The sequence below is a fragment of the Bison bison genome, unplaced genomic scaffold (genome assembly GCF_000754665.1).
Source record: "Bison bison bison isolate TAMUID 2011002044 unplaced genomic scaffold, Bison_UMD1.0 scf7180017864341, whole genome shotgun sequence".
Classification (NCBI taxonomy): Eukaryota; Metazoa; Chordata; class Mammalia; order Artiodactyla; family Bovidae; genus Bison; species Bison bison.
The window spans coordinates 4,080,629-4,101,146 of record NW_011494913.1 but is presented as its reverse complement, the minus strand read 5'-3'; the positions used below and the strand labels follow the sequence as shown (position 1 = coordinate 4,101,146).

The 20,518-nt window shown below is 40.6% G+C and overlaps 1 protein-coding gene across 1 annotated transcript in view; it reads left to right on the top strand.

Annotated features, from left to right (window-relative positions):
• The first annotated feature begins 6 nt into the window (after nucleotides 1-6).
• The window catches only part of GLUD1 (glutamate dehydrogenase 1), a 39,287-nt gene continuing 18,775 nt past the window's right edge, over nucleotides 7-20,518 (top strand). The window contains 6 exon segments of the mRNA XM_010854392.1: nucleotides 7-253; nucleotides 256-612; nucleotides 13,882-13,962; nucleotides 14,487-14,542; nucleotides 15,425-15,488; nucleotides 19,749-19,843. Of these exon segments, the coding sequence (XP_010852694.1) occupies nucleotides 160-253; nucleotides 256-612; nucleotides 13,882-13,962; nucleotides 14,487-14,542; nucleotides 15,425-15,488; nucleotides 19,749-19,843 (747 nt within the window). The 5' untranslated portion in view covers nucleotides 7-159.

Below are 20,518 nucleotides of genomic sequence, written 5' to 3'. Positions count from 1 at the left end.
CCGTCCTCCGCGTTAGGCGGCTAGCGCCGGAGGGGAGGGGATAGCCAGGAAGGCAGGAAGCTGTGGCTTAAAAGGGCAGCCCGCGCCGGGCCCTTCCTCCCTCCGTCCGTCTCCGGGCCTGTGAGAGCGCCTCTCCTCCGTGGCCTCCGTCCCGCCGCCATGTACCGGTGCCTGGGTGAAGCGCTGCTGCTGTCCCGCATCGGGCCCGCCGCCCTGGGTTCCGTGGCTGCCGACTCGGCCGTGCTGCTGGGCCGGCCCGCGGGCAGGCTGCCGCAGCCGTCGCCGCCCCGCAGCCGGGGCTTGTGCCACCCGCTCGGCGACACTACAGCGAGGCGGCGGCCGACCGCGAGGACGACCCCAACTTCTTCAAGATGGTGGAGGGCTTCTTTGACCGCGGTGCCAGCATCGTGGAGGACAAGCTGGTGGAGGACCTCAAGACCCGGGAGACCGAGGAGCAGAAGCGGAACCGGGTGCGTGGCATCCTGCGGATCATCAAGCCCTGCAACCATGTGCTGAGCCTGTCCTTCCCCATCCGGCGCGACGACGGCTCCTGGGAAGTCATCGAGGGCTACCGGGCCCAGCACAGCCAGCACCGCACGCCCTGCAAGGGAGGTGAGCCCCTTGTGCCCTGCCCCGCCCCGCCTGGCCTCCAGCCTCGGGGGTTCACCGTTCAGCCCAGCCCGGGCTGGTACCGTCGCCCTCCCACGCTGTCCCGGTTCCCCCAGGTCCCGGCCTCAGCTGTGTCAGGCTCCGATGGATAGTGAATTTTCTGCTCCATCACCCCCCCGTAGTTGGTCCTCCCCCCGCGAGCTTGTTGATGCTGTATGCAGAAGACACTACACTGCTCTTTTGATCCTAGCCACTGTGACACAGTGTGGGTCTTGACGAAGAGCACTTGTAGAAAGGAAAATGACAGACACATCTGTCTGCCTCTGCAAGATTTTGTGATCTTCTGTGACTCAAGCGAATGCAAAGCATGAAATAATTGTTCTCGGATTTTTTCACTCTTTCACAGTAGTGACAGATGGTACAGGAACATACAAAATGAATCGAAATCTACAGTTTTACTAACTAAATGAATTTATTAATTATAGTCGATCTTTTAAATTATTTTCCTACTGTGGCAGCTTTGTACACACACACACAAAATGGTAATACATGAACAGTGTAACATCAGACAGACACCGAAGTAGATCTAAAGGGTGTAGACTGCAAGACAGCCTGCCAGCCAATGGAATGAAGTAGCTGTGGGGGTGTGTACTGGTCCAGGCTAGCACCACGTTTGAGTTTGAGTGGGGGAAAGTACTTGAAGAAAGGAGTTGAATCGGCTAGAATTTGATAGTCACCAGGTTTGTAGTAGTTTTTGAATGTCTGTATATTTGGCCTCTGCAGTCAGATTGCTTTTTTTGAGCAAAAAAAAAAAAGGCTCCCCTCTTTTTTACTCCTTAAAATCGCACAGTGCATTTTTAATCGTGCTTAACAGTGGCAAAACCACTTTTTTCTACTAAAAAATTGTGTAGAATAAAGAACCCGGGGAGGTAGAATCCAGCTGGAGGTTGCCTAATAAGCACAGAGGATGTTGGGCTGGACCCTTTGTCTCAGTAAATCAGGTCCAGTGTTCTGTTATACTGGCTGACTCCTAAGGATGATTTTTAGAAATCTCTCTAGGAGGAAAGTTTGCGCTCTGCTGGCATTCTTAGCCCAGGAACAAAGGTTGCTTCAGACTGCTTAATGATTTACTTTTACTTCTTGCTAAATTTGCATTGACCCCACCCACTTCTAGGACTTAACCTTTAGAGCTTAATTATCCTCTACCTCTCAGTTTCCTCTTTTAAAACCAACTTTTGAACTTCTTTGATCTCTGATTTCCCATTGCAGCCCCAGTACTATATAAAACACACACTGTCCATCTACATCGCCCGCCTTCTTGCTCTCCAATCCCTTATTCTCAAAACCAGCAATTCACATTCCGGCTCCCTAGAGAAGCAAAGATGTTAGAAGAGGCCAAGTTAGCAAATATTAAATTGTTGTTGTTTCTGAAGAGTGGACATCACGTTTATGTGTCTTGTTGACATTATTTTCCAGTTGCTTAAGAGATATGCAGCTAAACCATTATATTTGTTTTCCTGCAGGATCTGAGTTCATTTCTTTGAAGTTCCTTGTAGTCTGTTCTTCTATGCCAGGTCCTCCTCTATGATGAGTCACAGCTCCACAAACTCACTAAAGCAACTGAAGTTTGCCCTAGTCTGTTAGTCCTCTTCATCTTGCCATAGTTTTTAATACCAAAACATTAACAAATTGCATCAGCTGTAGAAAGCACTGTTATTGTAGCGCTTGTTCCTACAAGGTTCTAGTAACTAGAATGTTAAGATACAATTCTCTGTTCTTTTTATCCTGTTTACAAGAAGGTTTGCTACTGAAAGCACTGCTAAATCCCAGCATATAAACAGAAACTGAATTGCACCTAATAAGTAGTAGCAAGCATTGCAAGATAATATGAAAGATCAGCGTGTGTAAACTTATGAGTATATTATCTTAAGGAATACAGAGGGAGCGGGATTGGGAAGGATTATGTAGCTATGAAGGCTCTTCAACATATTTTAGATTGCTTAAGATAATGAACAGGATACTCAATAGATGATCTACAAAACAGAGGTACTGTAGACCTCCATACTTTGCTTTCATGACACTCTGGAATCTTCCTACCCATTTATCATCCCCATCTTATTGCAGAGAATGTATATTCCAAGAAGGACTTACTTTCAGTGGGTTTTTCTTTTTCCCTTCTAGTTAAATACTACAAGGAAGTTATTAACTATTTTAGAAATACAACATGTATTAGGTGATTGAGACTTTTTAAATGCTTTGGATTAGCCATGTGAATTTACCCTCCTGAGCGCGCTTCTCTCCCCGTCTTCACTCAACTGCCTTCTCAACCAGCTTGTTTGAGTTGGGGAGGACCCTTTGCTCTTCATCATCGTTCTCTCCAATCCTCAGCTTTCTAATCTTTCTTCAAGAGCAACCTTACACCTGAGTTTTCCAACATAAAATTCTTAAGGTTGAAACAAAACAACAATCTAATTTATAATCTCTGTAAGGGAAACAGGTGGTTTTAAGAACTGAGGGTGGCTAATGTGTACTTTATACCAAGTAAATATTTAATAACACATACGTTTTTATGCTTCTCTTTTCCCACATACCATATTTAAAGGAAGCCAGTAGGTTTACATCTGTTAAGGAATTGCAAAAGAGTGTGCTTCATGCTCTGATGGAAAGTTTCAAGAGAGGCCTTAGATACTTTCAGCAAAGATTAACAGAAAACATTATCGGTGATTATTCCTATTAACATTCTCAGAATAAACCCTCTGGTTTTATTGGCTGTGGTTCTACCTGAGATTAATGTACCTTTTTAGAAGAAAAATTATTTAACTCATTGGAGAGAAGTAGAGAGATTGATGCTAGCAGTTCACTGATGTAAGAGTCAATTTACTTTCTCTTCTCTCCAGTCCTCCCATCCCCCAGTCCCTTTTAGTCCTGAGACTAAAAATGTTGAGTCCAAATTCCTGTGACTGGTTTTTCCTCTCAGAACTTTCTAAAATTATCATTTAAATAAAGCTGATGTAATTCTGATACATTGTCTTATTTAGCTGCAAATGTCAGCACCCAAAAAAAGTGTATATTAACCCATTGACTTATTTTTTAAGAACCAAAATGCAAAAAAGAAACAGTAGGAGGTAGATGGTCTTTGTTGTTGTCTTTGGGCAGCTGAATGTAGGGGGTGGGGCAGGGAAGCGCATAAGGGTTGGAGTTAATACTGTATCGAAGCTCCCCTTCAGCCTTTGGGATCTAATTTTGTGGTAAATAGTAGTACTTTGGGGAAAACTGTAGAAAGTACTGATACTGTTTCAAAATGAGACTTCCTCTGCTTTCACTGAAAGAAAATGTTTCAGATTTATTTCTCTTATGCTGAATTGACAATGGTCAAAACATAGGTAAGTTTGAATAAATTCACACTGTGTAGTATTTTTAGAGTGAGTATGTATCTCTACATTTAACTCAATCTGAAAGTTCATTTAGAGCACAGGTAGCTTATATATCTTCTGCCCTCTAGCCCTTAGCCCTGTGGTAGTAGCCCCGTTGTTCTTTTTAATATTGTTTAGTTAAATATGAATTGGTGTTGCTGTTATAACAGTCTTTGTATTTCATGGAGCCAGATGCTTTCCCCCAAAATACTAGGGAATGAAAAGCCATGATAATGGAGGAGACCTATACAAGAGACCTGATTGTCCTTCAGTCTTCCTGTCGCTTTGTGTGAATTCCTCTAGCTAGTTTGCTTTGGCAGTAAAAACCCCATATGCAGAAAGACAAACACTATTCATTATGCAAAGGACACGTTGCAGGAATTGGGGTGTCAAAAATTTGAGGACAAACATCAATAGTATGTATCAAACTCCAGTAAAACTGACGTTTAAATTGCTAAGTGTAGAGAATTACTTAGACTTTGTAACTTATATAGTGGGAAGAAATTGGCTTTAGCGCTGTTAGTGATAATTTAGATTGCTTAATAAAATTGTTTCATATCCAGTTATGTTAAAGATAACTGAGGGCTTTGCCAAGAACCAATAAAGACTAAAATATCAACTTCTGGATGTTGAAAACTCCTAGGCTATATAGTCTCTGACACGAGACTTTTTTTTTTTCTGATTATTTTGCATAATAATTAGGTTGTTATAAATAATGAAGGGAAAAACCTTTAATAGCACTTTAATGAAGCATGTTGATTCATAAATGGGCCCATAACTGCTCCACCCAACAAATCCCTGTTAAAATACAAATGTTCTAATAATCTGTGAACGTTTGTGAATAATTGTGAGTAATTTTTGTGAATATTTGTGAAAGTTATAAAATGAAGCAGCTGTATTCCCAATCCTTTCCTACAAGATAACCGTGAACAGTCTTAAGACCACAACTGTTATCTAGAACTGACCTAGCTATCCAGATGAATCAATGTTTTCGCCTTTCCAGAGGCAGAAGTTAACGCAGATGGAAGTACACACTATCGAGACTGAAGTGTTAACGTATGAAATACTACTAATGAAGGCAGGAGAGTTTTTCTGAAGGCCAAGAAGACAGTCTGAGAGAGGGCTGCTCAGAATGTTTCCGATTGCCTTCCAACAGGCAGCTGTACCTGGGAGAGCCTGCCTTCGCCAGGGTCGACTGGCAAAACAAGGGACAGATAACATGGGTTGAGTCCTGCACCGTTCATTTTGCTAAGAGCGGTTCAGACATCACTGCTTTGATTCCTCAGAACAACCTCGTGAATGCACTGTTGACCCAGATTTTCTGATGCAGATACTAAGGTTAGAGAATGAGGTCTTCTTTGGCGGGGGTTACACAGCCGTAAGTAGTAGGGTTCAGTTCAGGTTCTAGCCATATGATTCCGGCACCCACCTTCTTAGTCTTTACTGTCTGGATTTATTCATGTAAAAAGTTAAAAATTGACTCATGTAAGAGTTAATCAAAATTTATTACTAGTCAGTGCAATAATTTTTAAAATGGCTTTCTTCTGGGTGTCTCTTCCTATAAACTAAGCAAACTTGATCATGAATCGCTATTATTTCTCTTGACTGTTCCTGGCGAAAGTCTCTCAGACCTTCTACTGTTTCTGAATTGCTTCTTGGCTAGTTGAAAATGTGAAAGATGACACAAATAACAATTATAAAGATTGACTTTCCTTTCCTAAAAAGCGTTAGCCGTTCAGTCGTCTCCGACTGTGCAACCCCATGGACAGTAGTCCACCAGGCTCCTTTGTCCATGGAATTCTCCAGGCAAGAATTCTGGAGTGGTTAGCCATTCCCTTCTCCAGGGGATCTTCCCAACCCAGGGATGGAACCCTGGTCTCCTGCATTGCAGGCGGATTCTAGTGACACAGTTGAAAGCACTCTGAATAATATGTTGCTGCAGTAGGAGTTCAAGGAAGATGCCAGAGAAAGACTGTCTAGAGGTAGGTAAAGCTGGATAGGACTTAGATTGGGAAAAGGTCATTTCAGATAAAGAGATGTCAAAGAGGAGGTGACGATAGCTCTAGCAGGAGGCAGGACTGTGTGTTGGGATCCTGAAGACAGACTGTGTTTGTAAATAGTGAAAAGGTTTTATAGTGTAAATATTCATTTGATTACTAATACAGAGCTTCTAAAACCCATGTAATTTCCTGAGTGATAGGGGTTCTGAGTGTGCCCGTTGTTTTAATATTTGGCCTTTGACTCTAGTTGCTAACACAGAGGCCCTGAAATCCTTGTAATTTCCAGAGTTATGGGGGATGGCAGGAGCATCCTATACAGAGTTCCTAAAGCCCTTGGAATTTCCTGGGTGAATACGAGCACCTTTTCTGATGAACCAATTCTTGGCTCCTTGATAGCTTCAGGATTCCCCTACAGGTAGGGTACATGGAATGGAGAGTCAAAGATAACTCGGTTTTCTCCTCTGCGATGCTGGTAGAAAAACTGGTATTGGGGAAAGAAGTGTTACGAGGAAAGAGGATTGGACTTTGAAAATAAAGGAAGTCTGGTATAAAATGATCCTTAGGAAAAAACACAGGCATACATTTTTCTCAACTTTATCCTTGCAAAGTATAGTCCCTGTGGTACCTGTCCCTACCTTGTGTCCAATATCCCTATAATTCTTCTCTTCCTCTCTTAAGATCCCTCTCAGATATCTCCTAGACTTGTAAATAATAGATATGAAACTAGATACCTGAAAGTTTGAGCCTTTACCTCTTTGAACCTTTTTATAACAAATTGTTGTCTTTTACTAAATGTTACCTACTGTATATTCACAAGGCTTACTAGCATCATTCCCAAGACCTCTTTAGTATGAAGGTGTGACTAAGTTTAGTAGTATTATCAGAGTAAGGAATCAATAAAACAAAAATTAACAGAATCTTCCCTCCCCCCTCTAATGCATATTCTTTCCTCCATCCATTGGGCAGTAAGTTAAATACTTAAGCACAAAACAGAGCTGTATGTTCTATAGATATGTATATACAGAAATGCAGGGGAATGACTTGGAAGGATACGTATACATTTAAGTTGCTAAGAATATTCACCCCTAAAGAATGATGTCATAAGTGGTAATCAGGAGACATCTGCTTTTCCTTATTTGAATTTTGATGAAAACAGGCATATATGTTATGTAATTTTGAAATTTTAATGGAAAGAAATACATTTTCCATTCCATTTTCTCAGCATCTGCTAAACATTAACTTCCAGAAAGCTAAGATTTACCTCTTCAAAGTGCTTAAAATAAAAATTTTGATAATAGGTTAAAACGGTGAAGTGTTCCCTGCCTTCTTACATGGATACTTTCAAAAGCAGTCCTTAGCTCCTGAACTAAATACTCCTTCCTGAGGCTGAAGGAATTTTTGTGAGACTTTGAGTCTTTTCTATGGCCTTTACTTGCTGGTGGGTAGGTACTGGTTTCTCACTGCTTCTTTGCCTTCTCTCCTCACTTTAAATTAAGTTATGTTCTTTCATTGCGAATTAGGGGATTATATTATTGAGAAAATAGGCTCTAATGAGTCAATGCCAAGTGTAGTAGTGCGAGAACTTTAATAAGTGTTAAGTCCTCTTTCCCTTTATGGGTTTCTATTCTTGTGGTTTCTATGCCAGGGCTTCCCTGGTAGCTCAGAGGTTAAAGCGTCTGCCTGGAATGCGGGAGACCCGGGTTCGATCTCTGGGTCAGGAAGATCCCCTGGAGAAGGAAATGGAAACCCACTCCAGTATTCTTGCCTGGAGAATCCCATGGACTGAGGAGCCTGGTGGGCTACAGTCCATAGGGTCGCAGAGAGTCAGACACGACTGAGCGACTTCACTTCACTTCATGCTTGTAGCAGAACTCTTGGCTATTGAGTATAGTTTCTGAAAAGACACAGTACAGGTGGGAATTGAATTTCTAATCCATAAATCAAACCCTATTAAAAGATCCAGGTTCAAGTGACATTTACAACCATTTGAATTTACATGAATGTATTTAGTTAATGATTCATCATAAAAAACAAAGCTTCCTTAGTCACTAAGAGCTTTTTGTATGTTTTGATTCTGAGTCACCTAGGAAAAGGAAGAAAAATTCAAGCTACTCAGTAGTGGTTTTCACTGCATCTTTTTCAGTGTAATCAGCTCTTGTGTTTTCTTTACCACCATAGCAACGTAGCCAGTTTTTGCTTTCGATTTTTTTCCTTCTAGAAAAACTTACTGTACGCCAGTCTTAGGCTCTTGAAGGTAGTAAGGGAAACCTTTGGTAATTAAGTTAAAAGGCTGAGACACATTTCATGCTGTGTGTGGTTTGCAGATGTCTGCATTTCACTGATGTTCTTTTCAAACATCTGGTTACTAGTTAGCTCAAAATAAGTATATATTAGGTTAACTTCTCTGGGGAATCGAAGGAATGATTACAAAGTTCTATTACCAAGCCTTCCTCCAATGTTACCAAGTTTGATAAGTAATAAACATTGTCATGGGTGGTGTTTCTTTGGTTTACTCTGGTGAATTGAAAGCACAGATTACTGTCAGCCGTGGTCCTTGACTTTAGACCCCGTTTCGGTCTCCTTTTTAATTTTCGTTTTACATTGCAGTACAGTTAATTTGCAGTGTTAGTTTCAGGTGTACAGCATAGTGGTTGAGTTACACATATGTTTATTTCTATTTTTCAGATTCTTTCCCATAGAAGTTATTACAGAGCACTGAGTACAATTCCTATACAGTAGACCTACCCATACAGTAGGTCTTTGTTGATCTGTTTTATATAGTGTGTATATGTTAGTCCCAACCTTCTAATGTATTCGTTTCCCCACCCCCCATTTCTTACAACGATAGGCCTGTGGTCCACACCTCTAATCACCCAGTTCCCTTTCTAGGGCGCCCAGCTGTGGGCTTATGCTTTCCATTGGAAGCATCTACCTCCATTATTACATCTGTTGTTCAAAGACCCAACTGATCTCTTCCCAGACACTAGTAATGCTAATGTCAGCATAGGCTCTGAGACTTTACGATACCCAAAAACCCTGACATACTTTTCTCCATTTCTCTAATAAGGTTTGTTCCTTTTAGTTTCTGGCCCTGTATCCCATTCAATCTCTGGTCTTACTTACCTTTAGCCTTCTCTGCCACAGAAAAGAGGGAAAGAAAGGCTTGGTTCTATAAAAAATGAGACTATTCATACTGAAAATAAGGTCCTTCTTTCTTGCTTCATTTTGGTTTAAAATGTTTTAAGTTTTTCTGATTTTCTTTTATGCATGAGGGTATTTGGCTTTATGAGTAACTTTGTCTTAATGTAGTATCTCCCAATCCACTGAATTTACAAATTTAGTGGAAATATTGTCTTCTTTGCAGTCATATTCTTAGCATCAGCTAGAATGTGATGAAGAATTTTTCAGGTGGCAGTATATTTTTAGTAATTTTCTTTGATTTTCAATCCCAAAGGAGGAAGAGTAACTACCTATCCCTTGGGTGTAGGTAATTTCCTGTATTACTGGAGTTTGTTAACCTGTTACCTCGAGTGTTTAGTGCAGAGTACTTGTTGAGGTTGTTTTTTTTCCCCCTCAGATTAATAGTGTGGGTCACTCTGTACTAGTATATCTGCTGATTTCCAGAATTAAAAACATTCATGTATCACTAATTAGAAAGTTAAAATAAAAGCATATGTCTTCTCTAGGCCAGGCACCCCATGCACGGGTTTCTAGGTTCCTCTCTGTGTCCGCCCTTATCTGTTCCAAGGCTTATCCCCCTGACTCCACTGCTTTCCTTGTAGTCATCCCTTGCCTCAGTTCACTGGAAGTCGTCATTGGTTCCTAGCCTGCAGAAAATGCCTGTGGAATGAGAGGTAATTTATGTGACTACTGTTCTTCAGTGTCTGAGCTGAACTCTGTAAATGGGTGTGGCTGGGAGAGAAAAGTTCACTTTACAAACAGGAATTCCTGGTGCCATCCAGTGGAAACATGCTTTTTGTTACATGCACAGTTTCTGACTCATCATTCCAGGACTTCTGCAGTAAAACAGACGTTTTGTTTACACCATGTAGAAAGAGGGTCTGGTTTCCAGTGAGCATTTAAGTCTAGAACTTAAATTTCTCTCTGATTTCTGAATGTTAACATTTCACACTGTTTTTCATTGAAGGCACTAGTTATAAGCACTGGGTAAGGGAAAGTAACTTTTCCCCCACTTAAGAAAGGAAGGGGGGCTTCCCTGGTGGTCCAGTGGTTAAGACTTCCCCTTCTAATGCAGGGGGTGCTGGTTTGATCCCTGATTGAGGAGCTAAGATCTCACATGCCTCCTGGTGAAAAAACTAAAACACACAACAGAAACAATATTGTAACAAATTCAATAAAAAACTGGTCCACATTAAAAAAAAGTCTTTTAGAAAAAAGAAGTTCATATAATTTAGTGACTACTTGCACAGACTCATATATTTAACTTATATGCAGAGTCCATCATGAGAAACACTGGGCTGGAAGAAGCACAAGCTGGAATCAAGATTGCAGGGAGAAGTATCAATAACCTCAGATATGCAGATGACACCGCCCTTGTGGCAGAAAGTGAAGAGGAACTAAAAAGCCTCTTGATGAAAGTGAAAGAGGAGAGTGAAAAAGTTGGCTTAAAGCTTAACATTCAGAAAACTAAGATCATAGCATCTGGTCCCATCACTTCATGGCAAATAGATGGGGAAACAGTGGAAACAGTGTCAGACTTTATTTTTAGGGGCTCCAAAATCACCGCAGATGGTGACTGCAGCCATGAAATTAAAAGACGCTTACTCCTTGGAAGGAAAGTTATGACCAACCTAGATAGCATATTCAAAAGCAGAGATATTACTTTGCCAACAAAGGTCCGTCTAGTCAAGGCTATGGTTTTTCCAGTAGTCATGTATGGATGTGAGTGTTGGACTATACAGAAAGCTGAGCACTGAAGAATTGATGCTTTTGAACTGTGGTGTTGGAGAAGACTCTTGAGAGTCCCTTGGACTGCAAGGAGATCAAACCAGTCCATCCTAAAGGAGATCAGTCCTGGTGTTCATTGGAAAGACTGATGCTGAGGCTGAAGCTCCAATACTTTGGCTACCTCATGCGAATAGTTGACTCATTGGAAAAGACCCTGATGCTGGGAGGGATTGGGGGCAAGAGGAAAAGGGGATGACAGAGGATGAGATGGCTGGATGGCATCACCGACTCAATGCACATGAGTTTGGGTGAACTCCAGGAGTTAGTGATGGACAGGGAGGCCTGGCGTGCTGTGATTCATGGGATTGTAAAGAGTCGGACACAACTGAGCGACTGAACTGAACTGCACAGACTCTAACAGCACACTGATAAAAGGGCTTTATATATAATAAGAAAAATGCTGGTTCTTAATAGTGCACTACTCTACCACCCGTATGAATTTATCTTGAGAAGTAATCAAAGTTCATTGAACTGCTTAAAATGCTATCCATTTAGAGTTTTTAAATGTACATTTCTTTGCTATTTGCCACTACTTTGTAATACTTATTATAGAAATGAAAATAGTTGAGAGTGAAGTATTAACCACATGCAGACACTGTGCCAGCTGCCTCATACACATTATCCCAAGCAATTCTGGCGTGAAGCCTAGAGCATTGCTTATACCTCATTGCTCAACCAGGTGAGCAGCTGCAGACTTCCATTGCAGTTGCTATTTGGGTGGGGATTCACTTATTAGAAAATGATGGGCACTACACCCAACCCAGATTCCTGGCCTAGCTTAGTTTCCACTAAATGATATGCCTGCTGCTTAGTCACTTCAGTCATGTCCAACTCTGTGCAACCCTATGGACTGCAGCCTGCCAGGCTCCTGTGTCTATGTGATTCTCTAGGCAAGCGTCCTAGAGTGGGTTGTCATACCCTCCTCCAGGGTATCTTCCCAACCCAGGGATCAAACCCAGGGCTCCTGCATTGCAGACAGACTACTGCTGAGCCACCAGGGAAGCCCTAGTAACATGCCTAAGTAATGCCTATTCATTAATTTGTATAAACACATTTTAGTATTTAAGCAATTTTTTAGCTTAACCAAGGAGATAAAAGACCTAAGATGTTAATGAAGGAAATTGAAGATAAAAAGAAGTGGAAAATATCCTGTGTTCATAGATTGGAAGAATTCATAATATTAAAATGTTCATAATACCCAAAGTAATCAATGGGTTTAATGTAACCCCTATCAAAATCTCATAACAGTTTTTCAAAGAACTAGAAAAACTAAAATTTGTATGGAACCACAGAAGATCTTGTATAGCCAAAACAACCTGGAGAAAAAAAGAATAAAGCTGGTGGTATCATGCTCCCTGACTTCAGACTATACTACAAAGTTACAGCAATCAAAACAGTGTATTTCTGGCACAAAAAAGACACACAGATCAATGGAACAGAATAGAGAGCCCATAAATAAGCCCACAAACTTGCAGTCAATTAATCTACAACAAAGGACGCAAGAATATACAATTGGGAAAAGATTCAAAAATAAACTCAAAACTTAAAGACCTAAAGGTAAGATCGGAAACCATAAAACTTTTAGAGAAAAACAAAGGCAGAACACTCTGACATAAATCATAGCAGTATTTTTTTTGGATCTGTCTCCTAAGGCAAAGGAAACCAGCAACAAAGTGAAAAGACATTATCTACTGGCTGGGAGAAAACATTTGGGTTAAATATCTAAAGTATGTAAACAGCTCCTACAACTCCATACTAAAAAGACAATCTAATTTAAAAATGGAAGACCACAAATAGCAAACGTTGGTGAGGGAGTAGAGAAAAGGGAGCACACACAGTAGAGTTGGTGGGAGTGTTAATTGGTGCAGCCAATTTCTGGAAAACTGGAGGTGCCTCAGGAAAAATAAAGATAGAGCTACCATATGATTTAGCAGTTCCACTTCTGGGAATGTATATGAAAAAAAATGAAAATACTAATTTCAAAAAGATACATGCACCTCAGTGTTTAGAAGCAGCATTATTTGTAATAGCCAAAATATGGAAGCACTCGAAGTGTCCAACAGATGAGCAGATAAAGATGTGGTGTGCATATGTTTTATATATTATATACATTTAAGTATCTATGTTGTTATTCAGTTGCTAAGTCATGCCTGACTCTTTGTGACCCCATGGACTGCAGCACACCAGGCTCCTCTGTCCTCCACTGTCTCCCAGAATTAGCTCAAATTTATGTCCATTGAGTCGGTGATGCCATCAAACCATCTCATCCTCTGTCGCCCCTTCTCCTCCTGCCCTCGGTCTTTCCCAGCATCAGGATCTTTTCCAGTGGGTCAGCTTTCTGTGTTGGTGGCCAAAATATTGGAGCTTCAGCATCAGTCTTTCCAATGAATTTTCAGGGTTGATTTCCTTTAGGATTGATTGGTTCAATCTCCTTGCTATCCAAGGGGCTCAAGTCATCTCCAGCACCACAATTCAAAAGCATCAGTTCTTTGGTGCCCAGCGTTTTCTATGGTCCAGCTCTCATATCCGTACATGACTGCTGGAAAAACCATAGCTTTGACTATACAGACCTTTGTGGGCAAATCTTTTTCTCTAAAATATCAGAATACTTGAATCAAATTCAGTGCTCATTCTTTTGGGGCATACAGGATCTTAGTTCTCTGACCAGGGATCAAACCTGTACTCCTTGCGTGGAAGGCAAAGTCTTAACCACTGGGACACCAGGGAACTCCATCTGTTCTGACTCTTTAATGATAAGCTACTTTAATTGTTCTTTAAAAAGTGTGGACATTTTTGAGTTCTTCTATTTTTAACATGCTGGAAGGATGTTCTAAATACATCCCCTCCTTTCTCACCCCATCTTTTTTTTTTTTTTTTTTTTTAACAACCAGGTATCCGTTACAGCACTGATGTGAGTGTAGATGAAGTGAAAGCTCTGGCTTCTCTGATGACATATAAGTGTGCAGTGGTTGGTAAGTGGTCTCCTTTGTTGCTACCTAATAAGAACTGTGGGAAAATGTTTGCATACAAGGTTACTTTTAAGATGTTAGAGAAATATACCTTAGGAGAAGTCTTTGGGGTTTGTTTTGCTTTTTTTAGGTTGCGAAAGACTTACATCGTTTTTTTCTGTAAGTCTTGATTTACCTTTTTCTAAATGGGAGACTTTTTATAGGAATTAACTGAATTTTCCTGAAGTGTAGATATTTGTTTAAATCCCTTTCTATACTCTGTAAATAAGACCAAACCATAGTACAAGAAAAATACTTTGTTACATTTTAGACATAGTAAGGCACTCGGATTAGATATGCACTATAATTTGTATATTCTTAGAATTTATATTACATCATTTTAGGAAAGATCATTGTGGGCTTATTTACTGAACCTTCTGAAACTAAAGCTAAAAGCATCACACTTTTATAGTATTACATAGTGCTTTCTGCCTTTTTAAGTCTTTTATCCTTTATATGGAATAACAGCTTTCAAACTTCTCTTTCAGATGTGCCATTTGGGGGTGCCAAAGCTGGTGTGAAGATCAATCCCAAGAACTACACTGTAAGTACCAAAATGACACTAGTGCACATGGCGCCTCTGCAAAGGGCTTGAAATCACTGTGCTTCTGCGCATCCCTAATACCCGTGAGATTAATGGGTCCTGTTGCTTTAAAAAGCAATGAAAAAACAAGCAGGCAGCTAACTCATTGAATGTTCTGCCATATAAAGGTTCACCTGCTTACATCAATGTCCTTTTTTGTTTTCCTACTTGGTTAAAAGGTAATAAGTATACATTCATATTCTTAGGCATTTGTGTACATGTTTATTAAATATGGCTATAATGTAAATATACTATATATAAATATATCATATACTAATACAACTATGATCTGAGGTTTTTATGTTGGGATCTCAAGGTTCTAGTGTATGTAGTTTGGTAAAAATATTATTTATCCTATCAATTCCAAGTTAATGTTACTAATTAGCCTCTGTATTGTTTAATAAATTATATGAATTAATATCTGCATACAAACAATATCTATGTTTTTAAAATTGTGATTAGATGAAAATAAACCCTGAGGATTGCTCATAGACTCCTGTATTGATACAAGAAGGACAAGGGTGAGCACTATGCTGCTCTTTGTTGCTTGTTACTCAGTCACTACATCTTGTCCAGCTCTGCGACCCCATGGGCTGCGGCATGCTAGACTTCCCTGTCCTTCTTAGGTAACCTAATTTTTGGTCTCAGAAATGTAAAATTTAATTTCCATTTAAAATGGAAATGCCTACTTTAGGAGCTGTTTTTCTGAAGATTACACAAGATAATATGAAAATGTTCCATAAGTAGAAAATAGGATGCAACGGTTAGTTATCTCCTCTAGTGGTTTTTCTATCAAAAATTATTTTCTCATTGTTGTCATGTTTCCCCCTTTTTCCTTTACAGGATAATGAATTGGAAAAGATCACAAGGAGGTTCACCATGGAGCTGGCCAAGAAGGGCTTTATTGGTAAGTATTGCCGTGTAGGTTTCCACAGTGTGGGAACATCTGAAAAGTAGTTGTCATAATTCTAAACCCCTGCTTTTGTCTGTATATGGATACAGACATGGATGGGCTTGTCCTTTTCCTCTGAGAAATTGGGTTCTGTGTTAAACGTGGTGAGCACACCAGGGCACGTTTGGACTCCGCTCTAAGAGAACAGCTCACGATCCCAGTGGACAGCGGCAGAGGCCGCCTGCACCTCTTCTCCTGTACAGACGTAACGTATAAGGTTCTTGAACCCTGTAACAGCATTGAACCACAAGCACAGTCAACAGTGGTGGCATCCAAAAAGATTTCAGGAACTACATAATACCTTCATCATAAATAATTTTTAATATGTGAAAAGGAGTTTTGCAATAGTAATCCTGTTCTGAAAGCAGTGAGAAAACATGCTATTTGGAATCAGAGGCTGAAGCAGGCCTTTCCCTTCAGAGAAGTGGGCGCAGGCTGGGAGGTGTGGGGCTCATTCTGATGACTCACTCGGCCATCACTGGCTGATTCCTGGGGCCCCTAATGTTTGTTACTAGGAGCTTTTGCCAGGCAGACTAAATTTCTGAGGGTACTGACACTCATTTTATGTTTTTGTATCCTAGTATTATGTGTATCATACATTATTTTGTGTGAGATGTGAATATTCTTTGATGCATAATTATTATGTAATCCTTTTAAGTTTCAAGCAAATTAAACCTGTTGTCCTGAAAGATTCTGATCTGTGGTAAAAAAAAAATAAATAAAATCGTTTGATAGAATTTTGCTACCGTAGTTTAACATAGTAAACTCAGAAAACTAAACAGGAAAGAAAAGCTCCTTTTTCTGTTTTCCTGACCCTCTGTTTTTCTTTCTCAGTATTCTTCTCACTGTTGACAAGTTCCTATTGACTTAATGTGTTCCTATTTTGAAGTTTTCCCCTTCTGGTAACACGAGACCTTTACTAGACTTGTCCTGTCTTCCATAGTGTAGAAGGCGTCTGGGTTCTTGGCACGCAGCCTCCCTGGCGCTGCTGTGGGCTTTGCTTGCAGCCACTGTACAGGGGGAGCACTCACGCAGCGACAGAGTAACTACTGATCCCGGTCGCCTGCATGATGTTTTGCATCATAGCTTAGCTTAAATCTCAAACATAGTTAATAGTCTTGAGTGATATCAGACTTTATTCAGTTGTATTTTTTGCCCGTATATAGAGTATATACAACTTAATTTTCTCTATATTGATAAGAACCCTGTAATTTCAAAGGTTAAAAAGTGATTCCTTGAAATACTGAAAGCTTAAATATTAGCAATTTAACTTTTTTGTTTATGTATAAAAGCTTTACTAAGCCACTCTGCAACTAAGCTGACATCTGGGCCCAGAAAGCTTTGTAGCCTAAGAGGGAGGCAGTTGGCTTTCTTTTCCTCTCTCTAGGGCACAGAATTAGTCCTGAGCAAACCTTAGGAATTGGCATCATTTCAGTTATTTTCTGACTTGCCTTTCCACAGAGTTTCAGATTATGAGTTAGACCTGAGTCTGGGTCCTAGCCCTGTCATATTGAATGAGTTTAAGGTCAGCTTTTCAATTTCTGCAAAAAAAAAAAAAAATATTGTAACCTGGGGTTTTGGTAGGGATACTTTGAATCTGTTGACTTATCTGTTGTGTGTTGCCATCTTAACCATAGTGAGTCTTCCCGTCCATGAGTACTGAATGTCTTTCCGTTTGTTTACTCGTATTTTACAGTTTTCTAGGTACAAGTTTTGTACTGCTGTTAAGTTTATTCATAAGTATTTTATTTTTTCTGATACTGTTCTAAGAGATACTGGTCTTCAGTATTCTTATGAAGTCTTTCATATCAAGAATGAAAGCATGATATACTGTATTTTAGTTAACTAATCCACTAAACAGGTTGTTTTGTATTCTTACTTACCATTTTGATGAGTATATTTCTATATATTCCTGCCTTTACAGATTTAAGCAGGCACCACTTAATACATTTCCATCTGAGATCTCACAGGACATCAGCATTAGGACTGTCGTCGTTACTTGTCACTGCCTGTGGGCTAACTTCTTGTTACCTTCAAACCATTTAATTTGCTGCTCTGAGGAACTGAAAGCCAAGGTCTAAAACTTTCTGTACAGAGTAAGCTTTTAATAATAGGTCAAAGCAGGGTTCTGGCCTCATAGAATGAACTGAGAAGTGGTCCTTCGTTTTTCTTTTTTTTTAGTTTGTGAAAGGGTGTTAATTCTGTTATGTGCGTTTGGATATCGTCTTTTAAACTGTGGAGCTCCCTTCTCATCCCCCTATATCTCTGTGCACCAAAATTACCTGTTTAGCTTTACCTCTGTATTCCTGCGAAAGCAGGTGCTTTTTTCAGTCAACTTTTTATCTTATTTTATTGGTACAGGATTGAGTGTTAAAAGGCTAGACTTTCACACCTGTACTTTGTAAGGTATTTGAGAATTTACCTGTAACTCGGGAATTGTTTGTAATCTGTGCATCCCTATACGTTGATTTTGTATGGAGTAGTAATAATGCTTCGTGGTTTTACTTTGGGTGGTGGTGGTAATGGTTTAGTCCCTGAGTCATGTGCAGCCCCACAGACTGTAGCCTTCCGTGCTCCTCTGTCCACGGGATATCTCAGGCAAGAATACTGGAGTGGGCTGCCATTTCCTTCTCCGGGGGATCTTCCCGACCCAGGGATCGAACCGTGCTTACTGCATTGCAGGTGAATTCTTTACTACTGAGCCATCTGGGAACCTCTAAAAGGATGCAGGAGCAATTTGTCATGTTAACGTTGTGGTTTTCTTTTTATAAAGGTAATGAGTTTGTATTTTACAGTTGAAACAATATAGAAAGTTATAAACAAGACTGAACTCTAAATACAGTGAAAAAGTTTACCTTTCTAAACCTCTGCATACATTTATATGGAAATAAGTATAGTGATTACACATAGGTATATATAGAGAAGAACTTCTCTAGTGGTTCACTGGTAAAGAATCTGCCTCCCAAACTTGCAGGAGACACAAAGTTTGATCCCTAGGTTGGGAAGATTCCCTAAAGAAGGAAATAGCAGCCTACTCCAGTATTCTTGCCTGGAAAATTCCATGGACAGAAGAGTCTGGCAGGCTACAGTCTAGGGGCTTGCAGAGAGTCTGACACAGCGTAGTGACTAAACAATAACAAGTGTATAAAGAAAGAGATTTATATGGATGGGAACTTAGACTTGCTATACAAACCTGCTTTTTCCTCCACATGTACGTTTTAATGATGATTCCAAGTCATTTACATGGGTGCACGTCATTCTTCGTAACTGCTGAATAGTATTTCTTTGCATGATATACTGTATTTTAGTTAACTAATCCACTAAACAGGTTGTTTTGTATTCTTACTTACCATTTTGATGAGTATATTTCTATATATTCCTGCCTTTACAGATTTAAGCGGGCACCACTTAATACATTTCCATCTGAGATCTCATAGGACATCAGCATTAGGACTGTCGTCGTTACTTGTCACTGCCTGTGGGCTAACTTCTTGTTACCTTCAAACCATTTAATTTGCTGCTCTGAGGAACTGAAAGCCAAGGTCTAAAACTTTCTGTACAGAGTAAGCTTTTAATAATAGGTCAAAGCAGGGTTCTGTCACAGGTAAAAGTCTTATGGGCTTAACATCGTTGCCTCCGCAACATGTGTTTTTGCTTTTTCTACTTGGTGAGGAGGGCTTCCATCCCCAGGAAGCAGGTGTGTCACTGTGCTGTGCCGCACACATGGCCTTCTAGCTGCCATACACACACACACACACACACACACACACATACACATAGCCTTCTAGCTGCAGCCTGCACATACACACACACACATAACTTTCTAACTGCAGCCTGCACACACACACACACACACACAGCCTTCTGGCTGCAGCCTCCTTGTGCCACCATGCTCTCTAAGTGCAGTTTAAGGAACTGAGGCCGAGAGAGGCTAAACTGGTTTGCCTATGCTTGCACATTCAGAAGTCTCTTGAGTGGTGTATCTGTTGTACAGAGCTAATTTCCAAACTCATAGCAAGTGGGAAAAGCTATGTAATGCTGTGTGTGTCCGTTTTGTAATGGAACATGTAGTGTGTCTATGATTTGAATTGGTAACCTAGATGAAATCTGAAGTTTTCTAGCCATGGTAGCCTTGTTATTATGGAGAACTGCAAGGATGTGTTTGAGATAATCTGCCTTAAACATCGGTGCCGTGCCCTTTCTGTGTGTCCCCAGGCCCTGGCGTCGATGTGCCCGCCCCCGACATGAGCACCGGCGAACGGGAGATGTCCTGGATCGCCGACACCTACGCCAGCACCATAGGACACTATGTGAGTGCTCGCTGCAGCCCGAGGCTTCATCTGGTGTCTGTCAGAAGTGACAGTTCAAATGATGATGTACATAAGGGGAAAACTCGAGTTTGTCTCCTCTCCTTTAATTATGTCTTGTTTTATATATTATTTTACTTCCTGTCCATCTTACATCATGAGCTTCCCTGGTGGCTCAGTGGTAAAGAATCTGCCTGCCAATGCAGGAGATGCAGGTTCAATCCCTCACTCAGGAAGAGCCCCTGGAGAAGGAAATGGCAACCCACCCCAGTATTCTTCCCTGGGAAATCCCACTGATAGAGGAGCCTGGCAGGCTGCAGTCTACGGGGTTGCAAAAGAGTCAGACACAACTTAGTGACTAAACAATAACCTTACATCATAAATGTAGTGAACTTGGGTTAGGCTTTTACTCACATGCAATCCTGTTCTCAACACTGGGATTGGACCCTCAAAGATCACCCACCAGGGCAGGATTCATTATAAGACAGTAGATGGGAAATAAAGAAGCATTCAATTCGGGCTTTTCCCTCAAAGAAACTAAGACACATTAAGCAGATAAGGTATGAAGACAGTGTAATAGCAGGGTGGAGAGTTTCTGAAAGCAGACTTCCTGGAAGGAGGTATTTGGTCAGGGCTAGACCTTGAACATGGATAGAATTCAAATGTGAGGATTTGGGG